The sequence below is a fragment of the Sapajus apella genome, unplaced genomic scaffold (genome assembly GCF_009761245.1).
Source record: "Sapajus apella isolate SASKATOON/1434 unplaced genomic scaffold, GSC_monkey_1.0 scaffold33, whole genome shotgun sequence".
NCBI lineage: Eukaryota > Metazoa > Chordata > Mammalia > Primates > Cebidae > Sapajus > Sapajus apella.
In genome coordinates, this window is record NW_022436973.1 from 8,767,760 (window position 1) to 8,789,645 (window position 21,886).

The 21,886-nt window shown below is 49.0% G+C and overlaps 1 protein-coding gene and 1 long non-coding RNA gene across 3 annotated transcripts in view; one reads left to right on the forward strand and one right to left on the reverse strand.

Moving 5' to 3' along the window:
• The first annotated feature begins 13,376 nt into the window (after nucleotides 1-13,376).
• LOC116562795 lies at nucleotides 13,377-14,529 on the forward strand. Its single transcript, XR_004274098.1, has 2 exons — nucleotides 13,377-13,738; nucleotides 13,837-14,529. It is a non-coding gene; the product is annotated as an uncharacterized LOC116562795 (long non-coding RNA).
• A 3,742-nt stretch (nucleotides 14,530-18,271) lies between these two features.
• DYNLRB1 (dynein light chain roadblock-type 1) overlaps nucleotides 18,272-21,886 on the reverse strand; it is a 27,618-nt gene continuing 24,003 nt past the window's right edge. For both annotated transcript variants that reach the window (XM_032295205.1, XM_032295206.1), the window contains exon 4: nucleotides 18,272-18,694. In XM_032295205.1, the coding sequence (XP_032151096.1) occupies nucleotides 18,651-18,694 (44 nt within the window). In that variant the 3' untranslated portion in view covers nucleotides 18,272-18,650. The remainder of the gene's footprint in view (nucleotides 18,695-21,886) is intronic.

Consider the following 21,886-nt stretch of genomic DNA (forward strand, 5'->3'; position numbering starts at 1 on the left):
TAGCTAGGACTACAGGTGCGTGACACCACACCCGGCTAATTTTGTATTTTTACTAGAGACGGGGTTTCACCATGTTGGCCAGGATAGTTTTGATCTGATCTCGTGATCCATCCGCCTCAGCCTCCTAAAGTGCTGGGTTACAGGCGTGAGCCACTGCGCGCGGCCACTGAAATAATTTTTAAAGAATGTACTTCGGTAATAAGGACATGGAACCCAAAAGGAAGAAATTAGATGGAAAAATGGTGAGCAAATTGGTAAACGTGAGTAAATCTAAACAAGCATTTAATATGCAACATGAATAATAATGATTAATTTGTGGGCTACAGCAACAAGATGTATGAGACACAAGAACTTGGAAGACTGAGAGGGCAATCAGAGTTAAGGTGTTCTCGGAAGTTAGATTTGTTTGAGAGGTGGGTAGAGACAGGATTGTCCGGCTTTGTAAAGTTAGGTGAGTATTTCAGATATTTAAGAGGGATCACCAAAAGAGTAGAAACGGAGGCCGGGCACGGTGGCTCACGCCTGTAATCCTAGCACTTTGGGAGGCCGCGGTGGGTGGATCACCTGAGGTCAGGAGTTCAAGACCAGCCTGGCCATCATGGTGAAACCCCATCTTAAAAAAAAAAAAAAAAAAAAAAAAAAAGAGTAGAAACGGAACTGTAACTGCCAATGCAGAGAAAAGGGTAGTGATGGGTATTAAAACTAATAGCAAAGTAAAGCAAAACAAAGTAAAAGGGATGGTAAATATATGGTACAAAACTGGAGGCAGAAAATGTGGTTTACCTTCACCTCTCAAAACACAGATTACCAGATGGGCCAAGAAAAATTAAAATGCAGCTCTATGCCGTTTATAAGAGGACATTTAAAACGTAAGGGCACCAAAAGCAAAAAGATGGAGGCTGGGTGCGGTGGCTCACGCTTGTAATCCCAGCACTTTGGGAGGTCGAGGCAGGCTGATCACTGGGTCAGGAGTTGGAGACCAGCCTGACCAACATGGTGAAACCTCATCTCTACTAAAAATACAAAAATTAGACAGGCATGGTGGTACACACCTATCCTGAGGCAGAAGAATCGCTTGAACCCTGGAGGCAGAGGCTGCAGTGAGCCAAGATTGTGCCACTGCATTGCAGCCTGGGCAACAGAGCAAGACTCAGCATCAAAAATTAAATTAAAAAAATTTTTTTTAATGTTAAGATGGAAAAAGATATGCTAGAGAAAGACTAACCAAAAAATGTACCTATAGGAAACTCAGACAAAATAGGCTTTCAGGCAGAAGACACTGGGGATAAAGAGAATCACCAGGAAATGAAAGGAGGAACTCTATGAAGAGACAAAAGTTTTGAACTTCTATGTTCCAGGGTTTCTTTCTTTCTTTCTTTTTTTTTTTTTTTTTTTTTAAGGCTGAAAATAGGCCAGGCACGGTGACTCATGTCCGTAATCCCAGGACTTTGGGAGACCGAGGTGGGCAGATAACTTGAGGCCAGGAGTTCGAGGCCAGGAGTTCAAGACCAGCCTGGCCAACATGGCAAAACCCTGTCTCTACTAAAAATATACAAAAATTAGCTGGATGTGGTGGTGCATGCCTGTCATCCCAGCTACTTAGGTGGCTGAGGCAGGAGAATTGCTTGAACCTGCTATGTGGAGGTTGCAGTGAGTCGAGATTGCGCCACTACCCTCCAGCGTGGGTGACATACCTGAAATCCCAGCACTTTGGGAGGCCCGGACTGGAGAATTGCTTGAGCCCAAGAGTTCAGGGCTGCAGTGAGCTGTGAATGCACCTCTGCATTCCTACCTGGGTGACTAAATAAGACCCATTTCTTTAAAAAATAAAAAAATCAGATTTTTTTTCTGTCTCAAAAAACGGGGGGAGGGATGCTGAAAATAGATTAAGAATACAAGGAGAAATTGCCAAGTTTTCCATCTTAGTGGGAGACATAAGACCTCTGTAAGTAACTAATAAACCAAACAACCAAAGGCCCGGACTGGAGAGTTGCTTGAGCCCAAGAGTTCAGGACTGCAGTGAGCTGTGAATGCACCTCTGCATTCCAACCTGGGTGACTAAATAAGACCCATTTCTTAAAAAAAAAAAAAAAAATCAGATTTATAGCCTTATTACATAGAGTTATTACTTAGATAATATAGAAAATCAATGAGCAGAGTGTCAAAGAAATTTAAAAAGGAGTAATAGTGTAATCCCAGTATTTTGGGAGGCCCAGGTTGGAGAATCACTTGAGCCCAGAAGTTTGAGAATCACTTGAGCCCAGAAGTTTGAGACCAGCCTGGACCACATAGTGAGACCCTGTTTCTAGGAAAATCAGAAAATTAGGCCAGGCTCAGTGGTTCATGCCTGTAATCCCAGCACTTTGGGAGGCCAAGGCAGGTGGATCACTTGAGGTCAGGAGTTTGAGACCATCCTGGCCAACATGGTGAAACCCCCTCTCTACTAAAAATACAAAAGTTAGCTAGGCATGGTGGCGTGTGCCTGTAATTTCAGCTACTTGGGAGGCTGAGGCACAAGAATTGCTTGAATCCTGGAGGCAGAGGTTGGAGTGAGCCAAGATCATGCCATTGCACTCCAGCCTACGTGACAAGAGTAAGACTCTGTCTCAAAAAAATAAAAGAAAATTAGCTGGCTTTGGTGACATGCACCTATAGTCCCAACTGCTTGGGAAGCTGAAGTGGGAGGATCATTTGAGTGACAGAGTGAGGCCTTGTCTCAGAAAAACAAAAAATACTGGGAGAAAAAAAACTAGGCCAGGTGTGGTAGCTCACACCTGTAATCATAGCACTTTGGGTGGCCAAGGCAGGCAGAACACAAGGTCAAGAGATCGAGACTATCCTGGCCAACATGGTAAAATCCTGTCCCTACTAAAAATACAAAATTAGCTGGGCATGGTGGCACGCGCCTGTAATCCCAACTACTGGAATGCTGAGGCAGGAGAATCGCTTGAACCCAGGAGGTGGAGGTCGCAGTGAGTCGAGATTGTGCCACTGCATTGTAGCCTGGTGGGAGAGCGAGACTCCATCAAAAAAAAAAAAAAGAAAGAAAAAGAAAACCCAACCTACAGTAAGCATGTACTTAAAGGTAAAACACCATACTATGTGATGAAACATGAAATATTCTTTTTAAAGCCAGGAACAAATATCCTGTAAACACAATTCAATATTGTATGGTGTCCAGAGCACCAAGACGAAAAAAGGAGCAAATCTGTCATTCCCAGCTAGGAAATCCAGGAGAATCTACACACAGTGAAAGACTGGTAACTAATGACCTTTGAGGACACCTGCTAGGTAATAAGTTCAGAGGAATGTGGATCGATGGGCCCTTTCCACTGCTGCTGGGAGTGTAAGTGACCTCAGCGACACTGGAAAGCAATTTGGCACAACTGACCCAAATGAAGATGCCCATGTCCTTCCTACAAACCAGGAATTCTACTGTGTGCACGCCCAGGAGCCCAGGGAAACATGGGTAAGAATGTTTATTGTAACATTTTCATAATAGCAAAAAGTTGGGAACCATCTAAATGTCTTATTCAGTAGCTTGCTATGTGTTCCTGTAACAGAACCACACGCTATTTAATGGAAGACGGAGAGGAGTCAGTGAGCACTGCCCTTAAAGGGCCGGATGGTAAATATTTTAGGCTTTGTAGGCCACGTGGTCTTCAGCAACCACTTGGTTCTATTATAGTGGCCTTAGCCAACCCACATGGGTTTGGCTTCATCTGGATAAAACTTTATTTGCTAAAACAGACAGACTTTGCCAAGGGCCTTGGTTTGCCGAGTCTTGATCAAGAGCTGTGTGTCAAACTGGACAAACCTCACACACTCAGTGCCACAGAAGTTTAAATGTGACCGGGCCCATCGAGAGCAGCCAAAGAACTGAGTCAGCCATGGCCCTGGGATGTGATTACACCTGTCTTTTGTCAGACCCAGCCCTGAGCTGAGGCCAGGGTGGAGGAGGAGTGCCCCAAGTCCCAAGCCCTGAGCTTTGCCCTGCCTACAGTCAGCAGGGCTGACTGGACCTCCAGTCCCTCCCCTGCCCCATTGCCCCTGAATCCAGTGGCCTGGCCTCTACTTCATGTGTCTGCTTGAATGAAAAACAGACATCTCAAACTTGACCTGTGTACAACAAGCCTATCGTCTTCCCCTAAAATGGGCTCCAGCTGTAATTGTCTCCCTTTTTCAGGCCAAAAACCTCAGTCATTTTTGAGACAGAGTTTCACTCTCCCAAGCAGGAAATGCAGTGGTGCGATCACAGCTCACTGCAACCTCCACATCCCGGGTTCAAGCGATTTTCCTGCCTCAGCCTCCCGAGTAGCTGGAATTACAGGTGTGTGCCACCTCACCCGGCTAATTTTTGGATTTTTAGTAGAGACGGGGTTTCACCATGTTGGCCAGGCTGGTCTCAAACTCCTGACCTCAGGCGACCTGCCCGCCTCAGGCTCCCAAAGTGCTGGGATTACAGGTGTGAGCCACCCCACCTGGCTTCCTCAGAGTCTTTTTTCTTTCTTTTTTTTTTGAGACAGAGTTTCACTCTTGTTACCCAGTCTGGAGTGCACTGGCATGATCTGAGCTCACCGCAACCTCTGCCTCCTGGGTTCAAGCAATTCTCCTGCCTCCACCTCCTGAGTAGCTGGGACTACAGGCTGCGCCACCATGCCCAGCTAATTTTTTTGTATTTTTAGTAGAGACGGGGTTTCACCATGTTGACCGGGATGGTCTCTATCTCTTGACCTCATGATCCACCCGCCTCGGCCTCCCAAAGTGCTGGGATTATAGGTGTGAGCCACTGCTCCCAGCCCAGAGCCATTCTTAATCCTTCCTTTCCTTTACCACCCTCTTCCACCACTCCTGCTCCACTCCCAATCCATCCTCAAATCCTGTCAGTTCCACCTTTAAGATTCTCCGGAATCTGACCACAACTCACCGCTGCCGCCTCTGCCACTAGGGCCACAGCCCCCACCACATCTTGCACAACTGCTGCTATTGTCTCCTTGCTGTTTCTCCTGCCCTGGCTTTGCCTCCTTCAGTCTGCTCTCGGGACAGTGACCATAGCCCTCTTGTCCCCACATGCCCCTCTTAGAGCCAGTGGCTGATGGTGGCCCAGGAGGCTGTGGGATCTGGCTCCCAGCTGCTCCTCTGGCCTCCTGACTACTCCAGGAATCCCTGGCAGGCTCCTGCCCCAGGGTCTTTTCCTGGGACATCCTTCCCTGGGATCTCTGTGCCCCTCACCCTCACCTTGAGTTTTGGTTCAAGTGTCCTCTCAGGGAGGCCTTCCAATATGCTATATAATTTCTCTGGGCATTATGAAAGTGTTCGAACACTTGAAATAATAGTCCCCCTTATACCCAGTTACATTCTGCCATTAACAGTTGGCTCGGCTGGGCCCAGTGGCTCATGCCTGTAATCTCAGCACTGTGAGGGCCAAGGCGGGTGGCTCGCCTGAGGTCAGGAGCTTGAGGCCAGCCTGGCCAACCTGGCAAAACTCCATTTCTACTAAAAATACAAAAATTAGCTCGGCATGGTGGCACTCACTTGTAATCCCAGCCACTCGGGAGGCTGAGGCAGGAGAATCACTTGAACCCAGGAGGTGGAGATTTCAGTTAGCTGAGATCGTACCACTGCACTCCACCCTGGGCGACAGAGCGAGATTCTATCTCAAACAAACAAACAAAAACAGCTGGGTCCATCTGCTTTATCACATCTCTGTCCACCTTCCCTTTTTGTTGAATTTCAGAGTAAGTTGCAGACGTCTGTTCACATTCTCCTCAGCCTTTCACATTCATGTCAGTATTTGGTTTCTTTTTTCTTTGGGGGTAAAATTCACATACAGTGAAATGCATAGGTGTCAAGTGTACTCTTTGGTGAGTCTAAGAAGTACACACACGAATGTGACCCAAACTCCTTTCAAGATAGAGAACATGGCTGGGCGAGGTGGCTCACACCTGTAATCCCAACACTTTGGGAGGCCAAGGTTAGCAGACCACCTGAGCTCAGGAGTTCAGGACCAGCCTGGCCAACATGCGGAAACCCTGTCTCTACTAAAAATTAAAAAATTAGCTGGGTATGGCGGCAGGCTCCTGTAATCCTAGGTACTTGGGAGGCTGAGGCAGGAGAATGGCTTGAACCCCGGAGGCGAAGGTTGCAGTGAGTCAAAATCTCACCACTGCACTCCGACTCAAAAAAAAAAAAAAAAAGAACACGACCTTCCCCTTGGAAGGTTCCTTGGGACTCCCCAGTCTACCTGCACGCTCCACGGAGGCAGGCACCATTCCCATTTCTCACCATATGCTGGCCTGGTCTAGAAATTCTTTTTTCTTTCTTTTTTTTTTTTTTTTTTTCTAGACGGGGTTTCACCATGTTGGTCAGGCTGGTCTTGAACTCCCAACCTCAGGTAATTCGCCCGCCTTGGCCTCCGAAGTGCTTGGATTACAGACGTGAGCCACCACGCCCAGCTAGAAATTCTTATAGATGAAATCACACAGCATGTATTCTTATGTCTCTGGTTTAATTCAACATAAGGTTTTTGAGGCTTACCCATGTTGTTGCAGATATCAGTAGGCCATTTCCTTTTTTCTTTTGTGATGGAATCTCACTGTGAAGCCAGGCTGGAGTGCAGTGGCATAATCTTCACCTACTGTAACCTCCACCTTCCAGGTTCAAGGGATTCTTCTGCCTCAGCCTCCCTAATAGCTGGGATTACAGGAGCCTGCCACCGTGCCCAGCTAATTTTTTTTTTTTTTTTTAATCTTTAGTAGAGACAGTTTCACTATGTTGGCCAGGCTGGTCTCAAACTCCTGATCTCGTGATCCACCCGCCTTGGCCTCTCAAAGTGCTGGGATTATAAGTGTGCACCACTGTGCCTGGGTAGGCCATTTCTTTAAACTATCAAGTAGGTTCCCATGGAGGGATGTACAGTTTGTTTTTCTATTGATGGATGCCTGGGCTGTTTCCAGTTTTTGGTGATTGTGAATAAAACTGCTTTGAACATAGCTGTAACAGTCTTTGTGTGGACATGTTCTTTTGTTTCACTTGGACACAGCAGTGGAATTGCTGGCTTTGGGGGCAGGTGTGTTTTTAAGGAGTTACCAGCCCTTTCCCCAGTGCTGTTCCATTTTGCACCCCCATTAGTGACATACAGGAGTTCCAGGTGCCCTGCCTTCTTGCCAGCATTTGGTGGTAGTCATGTTTTCGCCATGTTGGTGGTATCCCATTATGGTTTCACATTTCATGCTTATTATAAAATGTTATTTTCCCTTCTCACTAAAATGCAAGCCCTTTAAGGACGGGGTTTTTCATATCCTTGGTTCCTGCTATATCCTAGGACGTAGGGCGTAGCACATGCCACGTGCTCAGTAAATACTCTTTGAATAAGTGACACCCCCTCCCCCCATTCCCCACAGTCATCTCTCCGTGCCACTGGCCATCTAGAAGGCATATCTCCCCTCTAGACCATGTGCAGGGACTCAGTCTGTGCCATGTGCTGCCGCCGGGTGCCAAAAGGACCAGCAGAGGTTGGGGAAATTGTTTCTGCTCAGGGGATGTCTCAGCCACAATTAAGCACACCCTGTGCCGCTCTGCCCCCACCCCTCATTCCTGTTCTGTGGCTTCTGACTTGGACTTATGGGCCTGAGGAAAAAGTGGAGAGCTGGCCTCACATAGAGGCAGAATAACTCTGGCCTGTATGGCCACTAATGAGTGCGTGAGTGTGGGGAGATCATATGCCCTGAGTTCCTTTAAATGATGGCAGGTGGGCCTGATAGACCTGGGACAGCTGCTTTCCCATATGAAGAACTGAAGAATTTCATCTGCAAAACTGAGGCAATGTCAGAACTCCAAGGTGGAGGATCAGTGAGCACCTCCGGAAGCCGTGGATTACTGGGGGAATCAGGGCCTACAATCAGCAGGACCAGGCTTAGCATGGAGGCGGGCGGGTGGGGGGAGCGGGAGGGACTGACTCTGGACCAGACTAAAGACTGGCTGAACCAGAAGTGCCAAAATCACCTCTCCATAAGACACGCCCACCAGTGCCATGACAACACCTGGATGTTACTACCTCTGTCCATGACAATGCTCAGAACTTACAGCCCATTTTCTAGCTATTTCTGAATAACCTACCCCCTGAATTAGCATCTCATTAAAAGTGGGTTATAGGCTGGCTGCCGGGGATTACAAGGTCAGAAATTCAAGAACAGCCTGGCCAAGATGGTGAAACCCTGTCTCTACTAAAAATACAAAAATTAGCTGGGCACGTGGCAGGCACTTATAATCCCAGCTACTCGGGAGGCTGAGGCAGGAGAATTGCTTGAACCAGGGTGGCAGAGGTTGCAGTGAGTGGAGATCACGCTACTGCACTCCAGCCTGGGTGACAGAGTGAGACTCCATTTCAAAAAATTAAAAAAGTGGGTTACAAATACAGCTACAAATCTGCCCCTGAGCTGCTATTCTCAGCACACTGCCCATGTCGGGGGTGGCGGTGGGGGGGTAATGGGGGTGGCATAGTCACAAAGCTGTAACCCTTCCGCTCCCTCAATAAAGCTGTTTTCTTCTACCACCAGCTGGCTCTTGAATTCCTTCCTGAGTGAAGCTGAGAACCTGCCCTGCATCAGCACTGCCCGTACCTCATTTGAAGCGATGAACTCACTTATAAAATGGGCCTCACATTGTGAGGCCCTAGGTGGGCTGAAGTCTGAGTTAGGGTCATTATCTCCAAGGAAGGATTGGCTGTTTCCATTTACAGACTCAAAGTGGAGGGGCCCAGCACTGTGGCTCACACCTGTAATCCCAGCACTTTGGAAGGCCAACATGGTTGGATCACCTGAGGTCAAGAGTTCAAGACCAGCCTGGCCAACATGGCAAAACCCCATCTCTCCTAAAAATACAAAAATTAGCTGGGTGTGGTGGTGCTTGACTATAATCCCAGCTACTTGGGAGGCTGAAGTGGGAAAATCGCATGAACCCAGGAGGCGGAGGTTGCAGTGAGCCGAGATGTACCACTGCACTCCAGCCTTGGTTATAGTGAGACTCCCTATCAAAAACAAACAACAACAAAACTGCAACCAAAAAAGCAAAGTGGGGCCAGTCACGGTGGTTCACATTGTAATCCCAGCACTTTGGGAGGCCGAGGTGGGCAGATCACTTGAGGTCAGGAGTTCAAGACCAGCTTGGCCAACATGAAACCCTGTCTCTACTAAAAATACAAAAATTAGCTGGGCGTAGTGGTGGGCACCTGTAATCCCAGCTACTCAGGAGGCTGAGGCATGAGAATCACTTGAACCCCGGTGGCGGAGGTTGCAGTGAGCTAAGATTGTGCCACACTATACTCCAGACTGGGAAACAGAGCGAGACTCTATCTCAAAAAAAAAAAAAAAAAAAAAAAAAAAAAAAAAAAAAACAAAGTGAAACACACCAAAGATAGGGACTGAGATCCACTCAGGGTTCCCCAGGCCTCGACCTCACACTACCCCATGTCACTCCCCACAGATCCTCTGCTCTCACTGGGAAAGTTGAGGCTAAGAACAACCCCACTGCCCATGCAGGGCCTCAGACCCGGCCATTCCTTTCCTCCAGGCCTGACCCTCGTCCCCATCCTCCTCGAGCCAGGGGCGTGCTCAGGCCTCTCAAGCTCTAACCCAACCTTCCTGAGTGAGAGGGCCAGGGCCGCCACCCTTCTCCCTCCTCCTGTGACCTCAAGCCCTCGGAGCGGGCTGGTCACTTGGGGAGGGAGGCGCGGCCTCTGCAGCCTCCAGCTGCTCCTCATCTCTCCTTAGCCACTCAAGAGGTCCTGGGTTCTGCCACACCCACCAGTGCCTCCACTATGAGTGACTTACAAATCCCACCTCCAGCTTGGCTTCCAGGTGTCAGGTCCAGGCTCTGTCTCTGGAACAAAGGCCGCCTCCATTCTCAACACATCCAAAGAAAGTCATCTCTTTCCCCAAGCCTGTGCCACCAGCTTATCGCCCCTGCCTTCTCATCCATCACCTGGCCCAGGCCCAGCTGGACTCCCCCTCACCCACCAGTGCAGTCCTCAGTCCTCTCAAGCTCATCTGTCACCTCCCACCCCTCTCCACTGTCACTGCTCTGGGAAACCATCCCCCTTGTCTGGCCTAGATGGCACCTCACCAGTGTGCCTCCCCTGCAGAAGCAAGGCTGGGCATACTAATCCCCGCCTTTCTGAACAATCGGCCCCTTCCAAAGTTTCATTCTGTCCAGGTGCGATGGCTCACACTTGCAATCCCCGCACTTAGGGAGGCCGAGGCAGAAGAATCCCTTGAGCTCAGGAGCTCAAGATTAGCCTGGGCAACTGTGTTAGTCCATTCTCACACTGCTATAAAGAACTGCCGGGACTGGGTAGTTTATAAAGAAAAAGTTTAATTGACACACAATTCCGCATGGCTGGGGAGGCCTCAGGAAACTCATAATCCTAGCAGAAGGTGAAGGGGAAGCAGGCACCTTCTTCACTAGGCGTCGGGAGAGAATGAACGGAGGAGGAACTTCCAAACACAAAGCCATCAGCTCTCGTGAGAACTCACTACCAAGAGAATAGCATGGGGGAAACCACCCCCATGATTCAATCACCTCCACCTGGTCTCTCCCTTGACACGTGGGGATTATGGGAATTAAATTCAAGACGAGATTTTGGGTGGGGCAGAGCCAAACCCTATCAGTAACATAGCCAGCCCCTATCTCAATTTTAACAACAACAACAACAAAAGGATTGGGGAGGAAAACTTTTTTTTGAGATGGAGTCTTGCCCCATTGCCAGGCTGGAGTGCAGTGCAGTGGTGTGGTCTCGGCTCACTTCAATCTCCGTCTCCCAGGTTCAAGAGATTCTCCTGCCTCACCCTCCTGAGTAGCTGGGACTACAGGCACCCACCACCACACCCAGCTATTTTTTGTATTAGTGAGAATGGGTTTTACCATATTGGCCAAGATGGTCTTGATCTCTTGACCTTGTGATCTGCCAGCCTCGGCTTCCCAAAGTGCTGGGATTACAGGCATCAGCCACTTCGCCGTGCCAAGGAAAATATTTTAATTAAAAAAAAAAAAAAAAAAAGAGAGTTCCACTGCCACCCTCTATCCAGTCCTTGCCCAGCACAGACTCCACAGCCACCATAATTAGTTCCAAAAGCCTTAACTCCCTTTCTTCTGCTAACTAACCTGGCAAAGTCCCGCTGTGGGGTGACTGCTGCACCCGCAGCTGAAAGAGACACTGCAGAAGGGCCGTCTGCCAGACTCGATCAAACTCCCCACCCGCATGCCCCGGTAAGTCTGTTCTCTCCCCTCTTCTTCTGCTGCCTTCACTCCAACAGAGACCTTGCCCTGCCCGATGGCCCTCTCCCTGGCTCCCCTCATGCTGAGTGGAATTGCTGTCCGTGTTCCTAAGGCCAGTCCTCCCACAGTGCCAGGACGCCAGCCTTCCTCATGCTCCGTGGACTTGCTCCCTGAGGCCCCTTACTATCTCCCCTCACCAGAAAAACACGTTCTGACGACTCACCCATCCTCAAAGTCCTTTCTCCTCGTGGCTTCTATGGCAAAAGTGGCTGACAGCCAACTTCAGCAGCCGCTGTCCCAGTCCCCCTTCGAAGAGAGCCCTGGGTGTCTCCGTGCGGCATGCACCTGGCTTCCACAGTCAGGAGTGGCAGCTGGCTGAACCTCAGTCAATTAGGCCTAAGTGGAAAGCGCTCTATAGGACTCTTGGGAAATCGCCTTAAAGGGAAAGGTACATTCTTTGCCATCCCCATTCTCTATCAGTTGCCACCTGGATGACTGGGGCTCCAGACGCTTTTTTTTTTTTTTTTGCGAGGCTGTCTCACTCTGTCAACCAGGCTGGAGTGAGTGGCACAGTGCAGCGTTGACCCGCCGGGCTCAAGTGATCCTCCCATCTCAGCCTCCCGAGTAGCTGGGACTACAGGCACTCGCCACCACAACCAGCTGTTTTTTGTATTTTTAGTAGAGATGGGGTTTCACCATGTTACCCAGGCTAATCTTGAACCCCTGGGCTCAAGCGAATCTCCCACTTTGGCCCCCCAGAGTGCTGGGATTGCAGATGTGAGCCACCGCACCCAGTCTCCTTGGCTTTAAATACCAGTAACAGGCTGATAGCTCCATATCCTTTTGTCTAGCAAGGACTGGCAGAATAGGGTATTCAACAGTCTGCTCGACATTCTTACTATACACGTGGGTGTCTGACAGGCTCAGATTAAGCAGGCCATTTCCAAATTGCATGTGATCTTTCCCATGCAAGTCCCACAGGTCCCCAGTGAGCCTCCTCTGAGTGAATGGCAGCACCTGGTTACCAAGCAGGCACCGAGAGTCTCCCTTGATGTCTCATTTCCTCACTTTCCAGCCGTCCCCAGCGAGACCTGGCACTGTCTCTTCAGAATCCCTCCTTCCGGCCCCATGAAACTGCTCTTGCCCAAACCGCCATCAGTTCTCACCTGGCTGCCTGGGCTCCTGACCCCACGCAGCTCCACATTCCGCCTGGAGCCACTGGGATGCAAACGTGTGTACATTTCTAGAGAGAGTTTCATGTTTGCAGGGGCTTCTCTTTGGTTGACTCCGGCAGATTCACCCTGGACTTCTAGATGATGCTCCTCATTCTTTAGTTACTTCATTAGAAAGGGGCTGGAAAGCCCTGGCTTATCATGCTGTAGCATATTGTTAGTTTATTGCAAACTTTTAACATTTAATTTTTACCTAAACACTTGTAGTATTTATTTATTTATTTATTTATTTTTTTTTTTTTTGAGACGGAGTTTCACTCTTGTTACCCAGGCTGGAGTGCAATGGTGCGATCTTGGCTCACCGCAACCTCCGCCTCCTGGGTTCAGGCAATTCTCCTGCCTCAGCCTCCTGAGTAGCTGGGACTACAGGCACGCGCCACCATGCCCAGCTAATTTTTTGTATTTTTAGTAGAGACGGGGTTTCACCATGTTGACCAGGATGGTCTCGATCTCTTGACCTCGTGATCCACCCGCCTCGGCCTTCCAAAGTGTTGGGATTACAGGCGTGAGCCACCGCGCCCAGCTGTAGTATTTAAAAATCAAGTATGCCAGGCATGGTGGCTCACACCTGTAATCCCAGCACTTTGGGAGGCTGAGGCGGGAGGATTGCTTGAGGCCAGGAATTGGAGCCCAGCCTGGGCAACAGTGAAACACTGTCTCTACTAAAAATATTAAAAAATTACCCAGGTATGGTGGTGCACGCCTGTAATCCCAGCTACTCGGGAGGCTGAGGCAGAATGGCTTGAACCCAGGAGGCAGGTGTTGCAGTGAGCCGAGATCACGTCACTCTACTTCGGCCTGGGTGACAGAGTAAGACTCTGTCTCAAAAAAAAAAAAAAATATATATATATATATATATATATGAATTCCCTTTTTCACCTAGTCTTTTTTTTTTTTTTTTTACATAGCTGCTTACTTCCAGATCACCAGTCTTTTTTAGGGAAAGCAACTAACAACATATTTCTTGTGAACTAGAGGGTTGAAGTTGAATTTTCTTCGTTTCTGCTGAGACCCCTAAGGCATCGTCCCTGGACCAGCAGCAGCCTGGATGCAACACCAGGCGGTCCCAAGTGAGCTCAGGCTTCTGCTGGGAACACGGTCTATAAAGGATGATCTATAAAGGAGCTGGAAGTTCGAGGATAATTTTTAGAGGCCACCGAGAGACTATGAATCTTACCACCCACAGAGGAAGGCGGTGGGGTTTCTGCTTCACCTCCAGTCTACAGAAGAGAGTGTGTAGAGGGGAGACCCTGAGAGCCAGGAGCCAAGGATAGACAGCACCGGCCAGAGGGCGCATCCTCCGGAGGGAGTGGAGCTGCCAACAGAAGAGGGCGGGGCATGCCTGTGAAAGCTCATAAAAACGCACCCCCCAGGCTCGGGAGCCAGAAGCCTGCTCACAGCAGTATCTGTGAATGATGAACTTCCGCTCCCCACCTCACCCTCCCCAGCAACTTGGGCAAAACAGGTGACAGCACCAAGTGGCAAATAAAACCAAGGCCAAACACAAGCTGCTCTCCCCTTGAAGAGAGCGAGGTTCCGTGCGGGCCCACGGTGGAAGGGGTGGCCTCTCTCTCCAAATGGGGCTCAGAGTTGTTCCTGTGGTGGACAAGGGGCTTCATCTGCCCAGGGCAGGGCTTGCCCCACATCTCACCTAGGGATGGGGTAGAACACGCCCTGAACAGTAAAGTTAGACAGTAGGAGACCAAAATCAAGGTGCTTTTGTTGGATTAAGCTTGTTTGCCACAGCAGCAGGACCAGCATTTTGAACACGTTCTGTTAACTGTGTTGTCATCTCAACTGAACACATAATTGATCAGTGTAAGTTCACGCACACTGGGGTGTGCTTACTAATTTGATGGATTTGGTGACTTAGTGATTTCTACCTGCTGTGACGATGGAATCTGAGACCTCCATTTTTCATTTTTTCTTTTTCTGGAATTTGGTATGGAAAGATGGCTTTTAGGATTCTCAATGAAAAATGTGCCAACATGCAGTGTCTCAGCGCCAAAAACATATGGAAGGCAAGAAAACCTAGAATCCTTGGAACATTTTTAATTTCTGGAGAAAAGGCAGTACCAGCTTGCAGAGGAGGATCCAAATTCCAGGGCGCTGTGGCCAGGGAGCTGTGGCCAGGGCGCTGTGGCCAGGGCGCTGTGGCCAGGGTGGAGGCGAGGCATGAATGCTGAGGGAGATGCCAGCTGCGGCACCTCCCAAGCAGCAACCACCTCGCTGAGATGCAGGCCCTGCTCATGAAGCCCAGGCAAGAGCTGTACCTTAGAGGGCAGAAATCATACTTGGTGGAAATGAGAACAGGGTGGCCTCTCGGGAGTGGGCTGGGCCAACTGTGAAGAAGCAGCAGCCGCTTTCCTGAAAGGGCTGAGGTTACTCAGGGGTCACATTTGTCACTTTAAAGATTTGTGCATTTTACTCTATGTAAATCTTACCCATCCTTCAAAAACAGAAAACAAACTAGTTACTGATTTACACGTGGAAGTGCTTAGGGGCAGGTACTGCCTGCAATATACTTTGAAATGCATAAAAAATAAGATAGATAGATGGAAGAATGGAAAGTTATGTGATACAGAAATATAGCAAAATGGTTAACTATAGAATTGAGATGGAAGATACACAATTATTTCAATTATCTATAGGTTTGAAGTTTTTCATTAAAAAATTGGGCAGTCACAGTGGCTCTCGCCTGTAATCCCAGGACTTTGGGAGGCCTAGGCAAACAGATCACGAGGTCAGGAGTTTGAGACCAGCCTGGCCAATGTGGTGAAACCCCGTCTTTACTAAAAATACAAAAATTAGCCAGGCATAGTGGCGCATGCTGGTAGTCCCAGCTACTCAGGAGGATGAAGCAGGAGAATCCCTTGAACCTGGGAGGTGGAGGTGGTTGCAGTGAACCAGCCTGGGCGACAGAGACTCCATCTAAAAAAAGAAAATACTGGGTGCGGGCACGCCTTTGCTGTATTGGCAAATGTTCCTCTGAACTCAGAACCCATGCTTTTCCTTCCAGGCCTACGACAGTTGTCAGTTTCTAACCTTGATAGCATACATGCTACTTCTGAGTACAGAAACACTGGAGTTGTTTATGTGGAATATCATCATTTAGATTCTTAAAAATCTGAATTTTGGCCAGGCGCAGTGGCTCATGCCTGTAATCCCAGCACTTTGTGAGGCCAAGGCAGGAAGATCACCTCAGGCCAGGTGTTTGAGACCAGCCTGGCCAACATGGTGAAACCCCATCTCTACAAAAAAATACAAAAATTAAGGCTGGGCGAGGCAGCTCACACCCATAATCCCAGCACTTTGGGAGGCCAAGGGCAGGCGGATCACAAGGTAAAGAAATTAAGACCATCCTGGCCAACATGGTGAAACCCTGTCTCTACTGAAAATACAAAAATTAGCCAGGTGTGGTGGTGGGCGCCTGTAGTCCCAGCTACTCAGGAGGCTGAGGCAAGAAAATCACTGGAACCCAGGAGGTAGAGATTGTAGTGAGCCAAGATTGTGCCACTGAACTCCAGCCTGGGCAACAAAGTGAGACTCTGTCTCAAAAAAAAAAAAAGTAGCCAGGTGTGATGGTGGGCGCTTGTAGTTCCAGTTACTCAGGAGGCTGAGGCCTGAGGCAGGAGAATCACTTGGACCCAGGAGGTGGAGGTTGCCGTGAGCTGAGTTGCACCACTGCACCCCAGCCTGGACGACAGATTCTGTCTTAAAAAAGAAAAATCTGGCCGGGCGTCGTGGCTCATGCCTGTAATCCAAGCACTTTGGAGGCCAAGGTGGGTGAATCACCTGAGGTGAGGAGTTCAAGACCAGCCTGACCAACATGGTGAAACCCCATCTTAAAAAAAAAAAGAAATATCTGAATTTTAATCTTTTTTTTTTTTTTTTTTTCTGTAAACCTTCTCTCTGGCCATAAACTTTTCATATTTTTTTTTGAGACAAGTTCTCACTGTCACCTAGGTGGAGTGCAGTGGCACACTCATAGCTTGCTGCAGCTTCAACCTCAAGCGATCCTCCCATCTCAGGCTCCCCAGTGGCTGGGACTACAGGCGCACACCACCACACCCAGTTAATTTTCATATTTTTGGTGGAGACGAGGTTTTGCCATGTTGCCCAGGCTGGTCTTGAACTCCTGGGCTCAAGCAACCGATCCACCTTGGCCTCCCAAAGTGCTAGGATTACATTACAGGCAGGAACCACCACGCCAGGCCAAATTTTTATGTCTTAAGATGAGTCCAGGGAATTATGCTTGCCTTGCTGCATTACAGACTCCTAATGCACATGGTGGGCTCCTGATGTACAAAATCCTGGTGCTCAAGGGACTGGGAGGCAGAGTATCTTCATTTTCCTAAGAAACTTCCCCCAGGACCTTGATGGAATGCTTTTAGGTTGGGGAACTTTAAGGCAAACAACAGGGAGTGGTAGGGGAACTAAGGGAAGGTGGAAGGGACAGGCCCCCAACCCTATTCCGAACTCTTGCTCTGGAGCCAGAACACCTCCCGCCAGGGACAGACCCACCCCCCATCCTAGAAACCTGACCTCTCCTCCTCTGACCTCCTTCCGCATTATACTTAGAGAAACTCAAGCAAGACAGAGGAGCCTCAGACTCAGATCCCAGCTTCTGAGAACACAAGGAAGATGCTGCTGGCCACAGCCCACTTTCGTTTGAAGCATGGAACCTAGGAGATAATCACCACGTGGCGTCCGCAGTCATCCACTCTCAGAGGGCGCTTCCTAGGTCCACAGGGACAGGGTAAACCAGTGTTTCCCAGACAACGTTACTTGAAGATTCAGGGAAATCTGTTTGAAAGGATTATTTTTATATTAAGACAATCACGGATATATTATAGAATGGAAAATTCCTATTATCTTTCATTAGATTTTGAAGAATTTTGCCAAGCCCTTGTAAACTACACCCCTAACCTCCCAAGAGTACATATTTTACTACTCTGATAGCCTTAAGGAAGCTTCACTGGAAAATCTGGGAAGTATTGCTAGATGGAAGAACTCACAGACAGTGGTGCCTTCTGGGGCAGGGAGGACAATGACGGGGATTTCCAGGCTCATATTACACAGTGTGGAGTCTTTTTCCTGTGTAACAGGAAACAGAAGACAAAAAGAAAAACCCTAATAAAATTAAATACATGTGGTTTCTGGGAGAAAAAACAAGAGTGTGGCTGGGCGAGAGGTGGGTGGGAGCCTGAGTGCAGGTGAATTCTGGGAAGCTCTTGGCGAGAGGACCCCTGCACCCTGAGTCTGCGGGGCAGATGTCTGCCCAGGATGGGCTTATTTGGGTGAACAGGGGCCCTTCAGGATTTCTGGGGCAGGCAGTGTGGGAAGAGTGGGGCTATCTGAGTCCGAGACCCATGTCCTGGCCATAAGGGCATAGGCAAGCCGTTTCAGACCCCAAGTCCTCATGTCTGAGGTGGCTCTAGTCTACAGAGGGTACCATAAGGTGAGAGCTACTGTATATGACACACCGGGTGCATTCCAGGTCCTCAGTGAGCACTGCTCTCTTCCTTTCCCCAGTGCAGCATAGTAGGAAAAAAGCCTTTCAACACTGACAGCAGTGGGAAATGGTAAAAGGGGGACTAGGGCCAAGAGGCCCAGAAACCAGGGCACAATTACACACCAAGCTACAGTAAGTATGGCCACAGGCACAAGAAGAGCAGGCCTCTTGGAGGCCATGAACATGATCTCCCACCATCGCTGGAGGAGGCAACCAGGCCGCTGATGTGTGATTACACAGGAAGAGAGAGACCTTTTCAACCTGGTGTTTAAAGACACAACAGCAGGGTAAGCATTTTGGTTATTTTTACTTAAAGAAAAACAGCCTTCTCCAAGGGCAACAAAGTGAACTGAAGGTCAGAAGGAAGCTGGGTGCAGGCTTCTCGCAAGTTCTTGCTCCAAAACCTGGAAGTGAGGTGAGAGGGCCCTCCGGGAAGTCTGGGGAAGGCCGGCACAGCACAGGGGTTCCTTTGGTTGGGGAGGAAGAGCCGCCAGCCCACACATGGTCATTGGATTGGTCTGAGTGGGCTCCAAGGTGACTGTCACATGCTAGTCTGCTAACATGATCGACATTTAACATTCTTGGGGGACATTAAATTAAGGAATGACACAGGGAGTCAGGAGAGTGGCCTATTCGGTTGGATTCTGAATCACAATCAGGAAATAGTCTTTATCTGCAAAAGAGAAAAGTAAAAAAACAAAACAAAACAAAACAAAATCAGTACATGTAAAATGAGAGAACAGACAGGAAAGCAAATAAGCCATTAAATCACTAACCATAAAATGAGGAAGGGGAGAAAGCAATAAAAAGCATCAACGCTCAATATCTCCAAGTGCTGGGAAAACACAAGATAAACTTGCAAGTTTCCTGCGGGGGCTCCTGCAAGAGGGGCCTTCCTATGCCGGGCAGCGGGCACTCTGCAGTGCATCCTCTCTTCTAAGCCTCCCCACGACAGTGGCAGCAGGTGGGCAGGATTCTCACCTGTTTTCCAGGTGGGGGGAACTCTGGTTCAAAGAGCTCCATGAATTGCCTAAGGCCATGGTTCTCAAAGTAGGGGCATCCCAACCACCTGGAGGGCTCCACGCCCAGAACTGTCATTTAGTGGGCTGGGGCACAGCCCAAGAGTTTGCATCTCTAACAAGTTCCCAGGTGATGTTGATGTTGTAGGCTGTGGAAGGACCACTGGCTTAAGGTTACCCAGCTAGGTAGTGTCAAAGATGGAATTCCAACCATAGCCTCACTGGACTTGGGTAATGTCATTTTCTTTCTTTTCTCTTCTTCTCCCCCCAAGACAGGATCTTGCTCTGTTGAACACCAGGATGAGTGCAGTGGTGTGATCACGGCTCACTGCAGCCTCAACCTCCTGGGCTCAGGTGATCCTCCTGCTTCAGCCTCCTGAGTAGCTGGGGCTACAGGCACGCGCCACGAAACCCGGGTAATTTTTTAAAAAGTTTTTTGTAGAAGGCCAGGCACCGTGGCTCATGCAGCAGTTAGGGAGGGCAAGATGGGCAGATCACTTGAGGTCAGGAATTCAAGACCAGCCTGGCCAATATGGTGAAACTCTGTCTCTACTAAAAATATAAAAATCAGCCAGGTGTGGGGTCAGGTGCCTGTAATCCCAGCTGCTTGGGAGGCTGAGGCAAGAGGCCTGCTTGAACCTGGGTGGCAGAGGTTGCAGATCGCATCACTGCACTCCAGCCTAGGTGACAAAGTGAGACTCCATCTCAAAAAAAAAGTTTTTTGTACAGATGGGGTCTCACTATGTTGCCCAAGCTGGTCTCAAACTCTTGGGCACCAGTGATCCTCCTGTCCCAGCCTCTTGGGATTACAGGTGTGAGCCACTACACTCAGCCAGTTAATGTCAATTTTTGTCACAAACTTAATCTGTTGGCTTTCCAGAACCTTCTGAACAAGAAAATGTCAAAAGCGGACAAAGCTGCCTGGATTCCAGCCCCAGGGATCTGGCCCAGAAAAGAGGAATGTCCATCATGAAATCAAAGCAAGTCCAAATCCTCAGAGGTAAGCCTGTGTGCCTCTCATTTTACTGAAAAGGAAACTGGAGAAGTGGGGTGTTTCTATTTTGCCCACTTAATCAAACCACAAACACTGATCAAGGCTTCTTTTGTGTGCCGGTCTGGGCCACCCACTTCTCATACAGCACCCAGTGAATCCTTGAGTCACTCTGAGAACATGGAGGGCTCAGAGAGTCAAAGGGCTTGCTCAAGCCAAGGAAAATCCATGGGTGGAGTATGGACAGGGACCTGGGTTTGACTCCATACTCTGAACTGTCCTGGTCTGCTGCCCCCTGCTGAGCATGAGAGAAATGGCAGGACCTTGGCCCAGCTGCTTAGTGGCTGTTCAGAGTCAAGCCAAAGCTTTGTTCTAGGCCGGGCGCGGTGGCTCAAGCCTGTAATCCCAGCACTTTGGGAGGCCGAGGCGGGTGGATCACGAGGTCAAGAGATCGAGACCATCCTGGTCAGCACGGTGAAATCCCGTCTCTACTAAAAATGCAAAAAATTAGCTGGGCATGGTGGTGCGTGCCTGTAATCCCAGCTACTCAGGAGGCTGAGGCAGGAGAATTGCCTGAACCCAGGAGGCGGAGGTTGCGGTGAGCCGAGATCGCGCCATTGCACTCCAGCCTGGGCAACAAGAGCGAAACTCCGTCTCAAAAAAAAAGCTTTGTTCTTCCCAGGAAGATGGGCTATTGCAACTGGGAAGAAACTAAATGACTAGCAGTTTCATAATCACTAATAAAAACAGAAATAATAAACAAGCCACTGATAAAAATAGGCACAATCAGTACTATCAGTGTCTTTTATTCCATATTATCAAGCCCTAAATCCAATAATACCACTTGAAGTGCTTTGTGAGAGGTAGTGTGTTAAAGGGTGTGCAGGCTGAGTTAGTTACCTCAGCTTTAATATTAGTGAAGTCAGCCAGGCAAGGTGGCTCATGCCTGTAATCCTAGCACTTTAAGAGGCCGAGGTGGGCAGATCACGAGGTCAGGAGTTTGAGACCAGCCTGGCCAGCATGATGAAACGCTGTCTTTACTAAAGATACAAAAAATTAGCCAGGTGTGGTGGCGTGCGCCTGTAATCCGAGCTACTCAGCAGGCTGAGGCAGCATAATTGCTTGAACCTGGGAGGCCGAGGTTGCAGTGAGCCAAGATCACTCTAGCCTGGGTGACGGGGCAAGACTCCGTCTCAGAAAACAAAAAAAAATTAGTGAAGTTAATAAGTAAAAACCAGAAGTCTGTTTTGTTTGTTTTTTGAGACAGAGTCTCGCTGTCTCCCAGGCTGGAGTGTGTGGCGTGATCATGGCTCACTGCTGCCTCAGCTGTCCAGGTTCAAGTAATCCTTCTGCCTTAGCCTCCCAAGTAGCTGGGAATATGGATGCCACCATGCCGGCTAACAAAATTTGTGTTAAAATGTCTTGGCCGGGCATGGTGGCTCGCGCCTATAATTCCAGCACTTTGAGAGCCCGACGTGGGAGAATGACTTGAGCTCAGGAGTTTGAGATCAGCCTGGCCAACATAGTGAGACCGTCTCTACGATAAAAAAGAAAGTGGTCGGGCGCAGTGGCTCACGCCTGTAATCCCAGTACTTTGGGAGGCTGAGGTGGGCAGATCACCTGAGGTCAAGAGTTCAAGACCAGCCTGGCCAACATGGAGAAACCCCGTCTCTACTAAAAATACAAAATTAGCCGGGCGTGGTGGTGCATGCCTGTAATCCCAGGTACTCAGGAGGCTGAGGCAGGAGAATTGCTTGAACCCAGGAGGCGGAGGTTGCGTTGAGTCAAGATTACGCCACTGCACTCCAGCTTGGACAACAAGAGTGAAACTCCATCTCAAAAAAAAAAAAAAAAA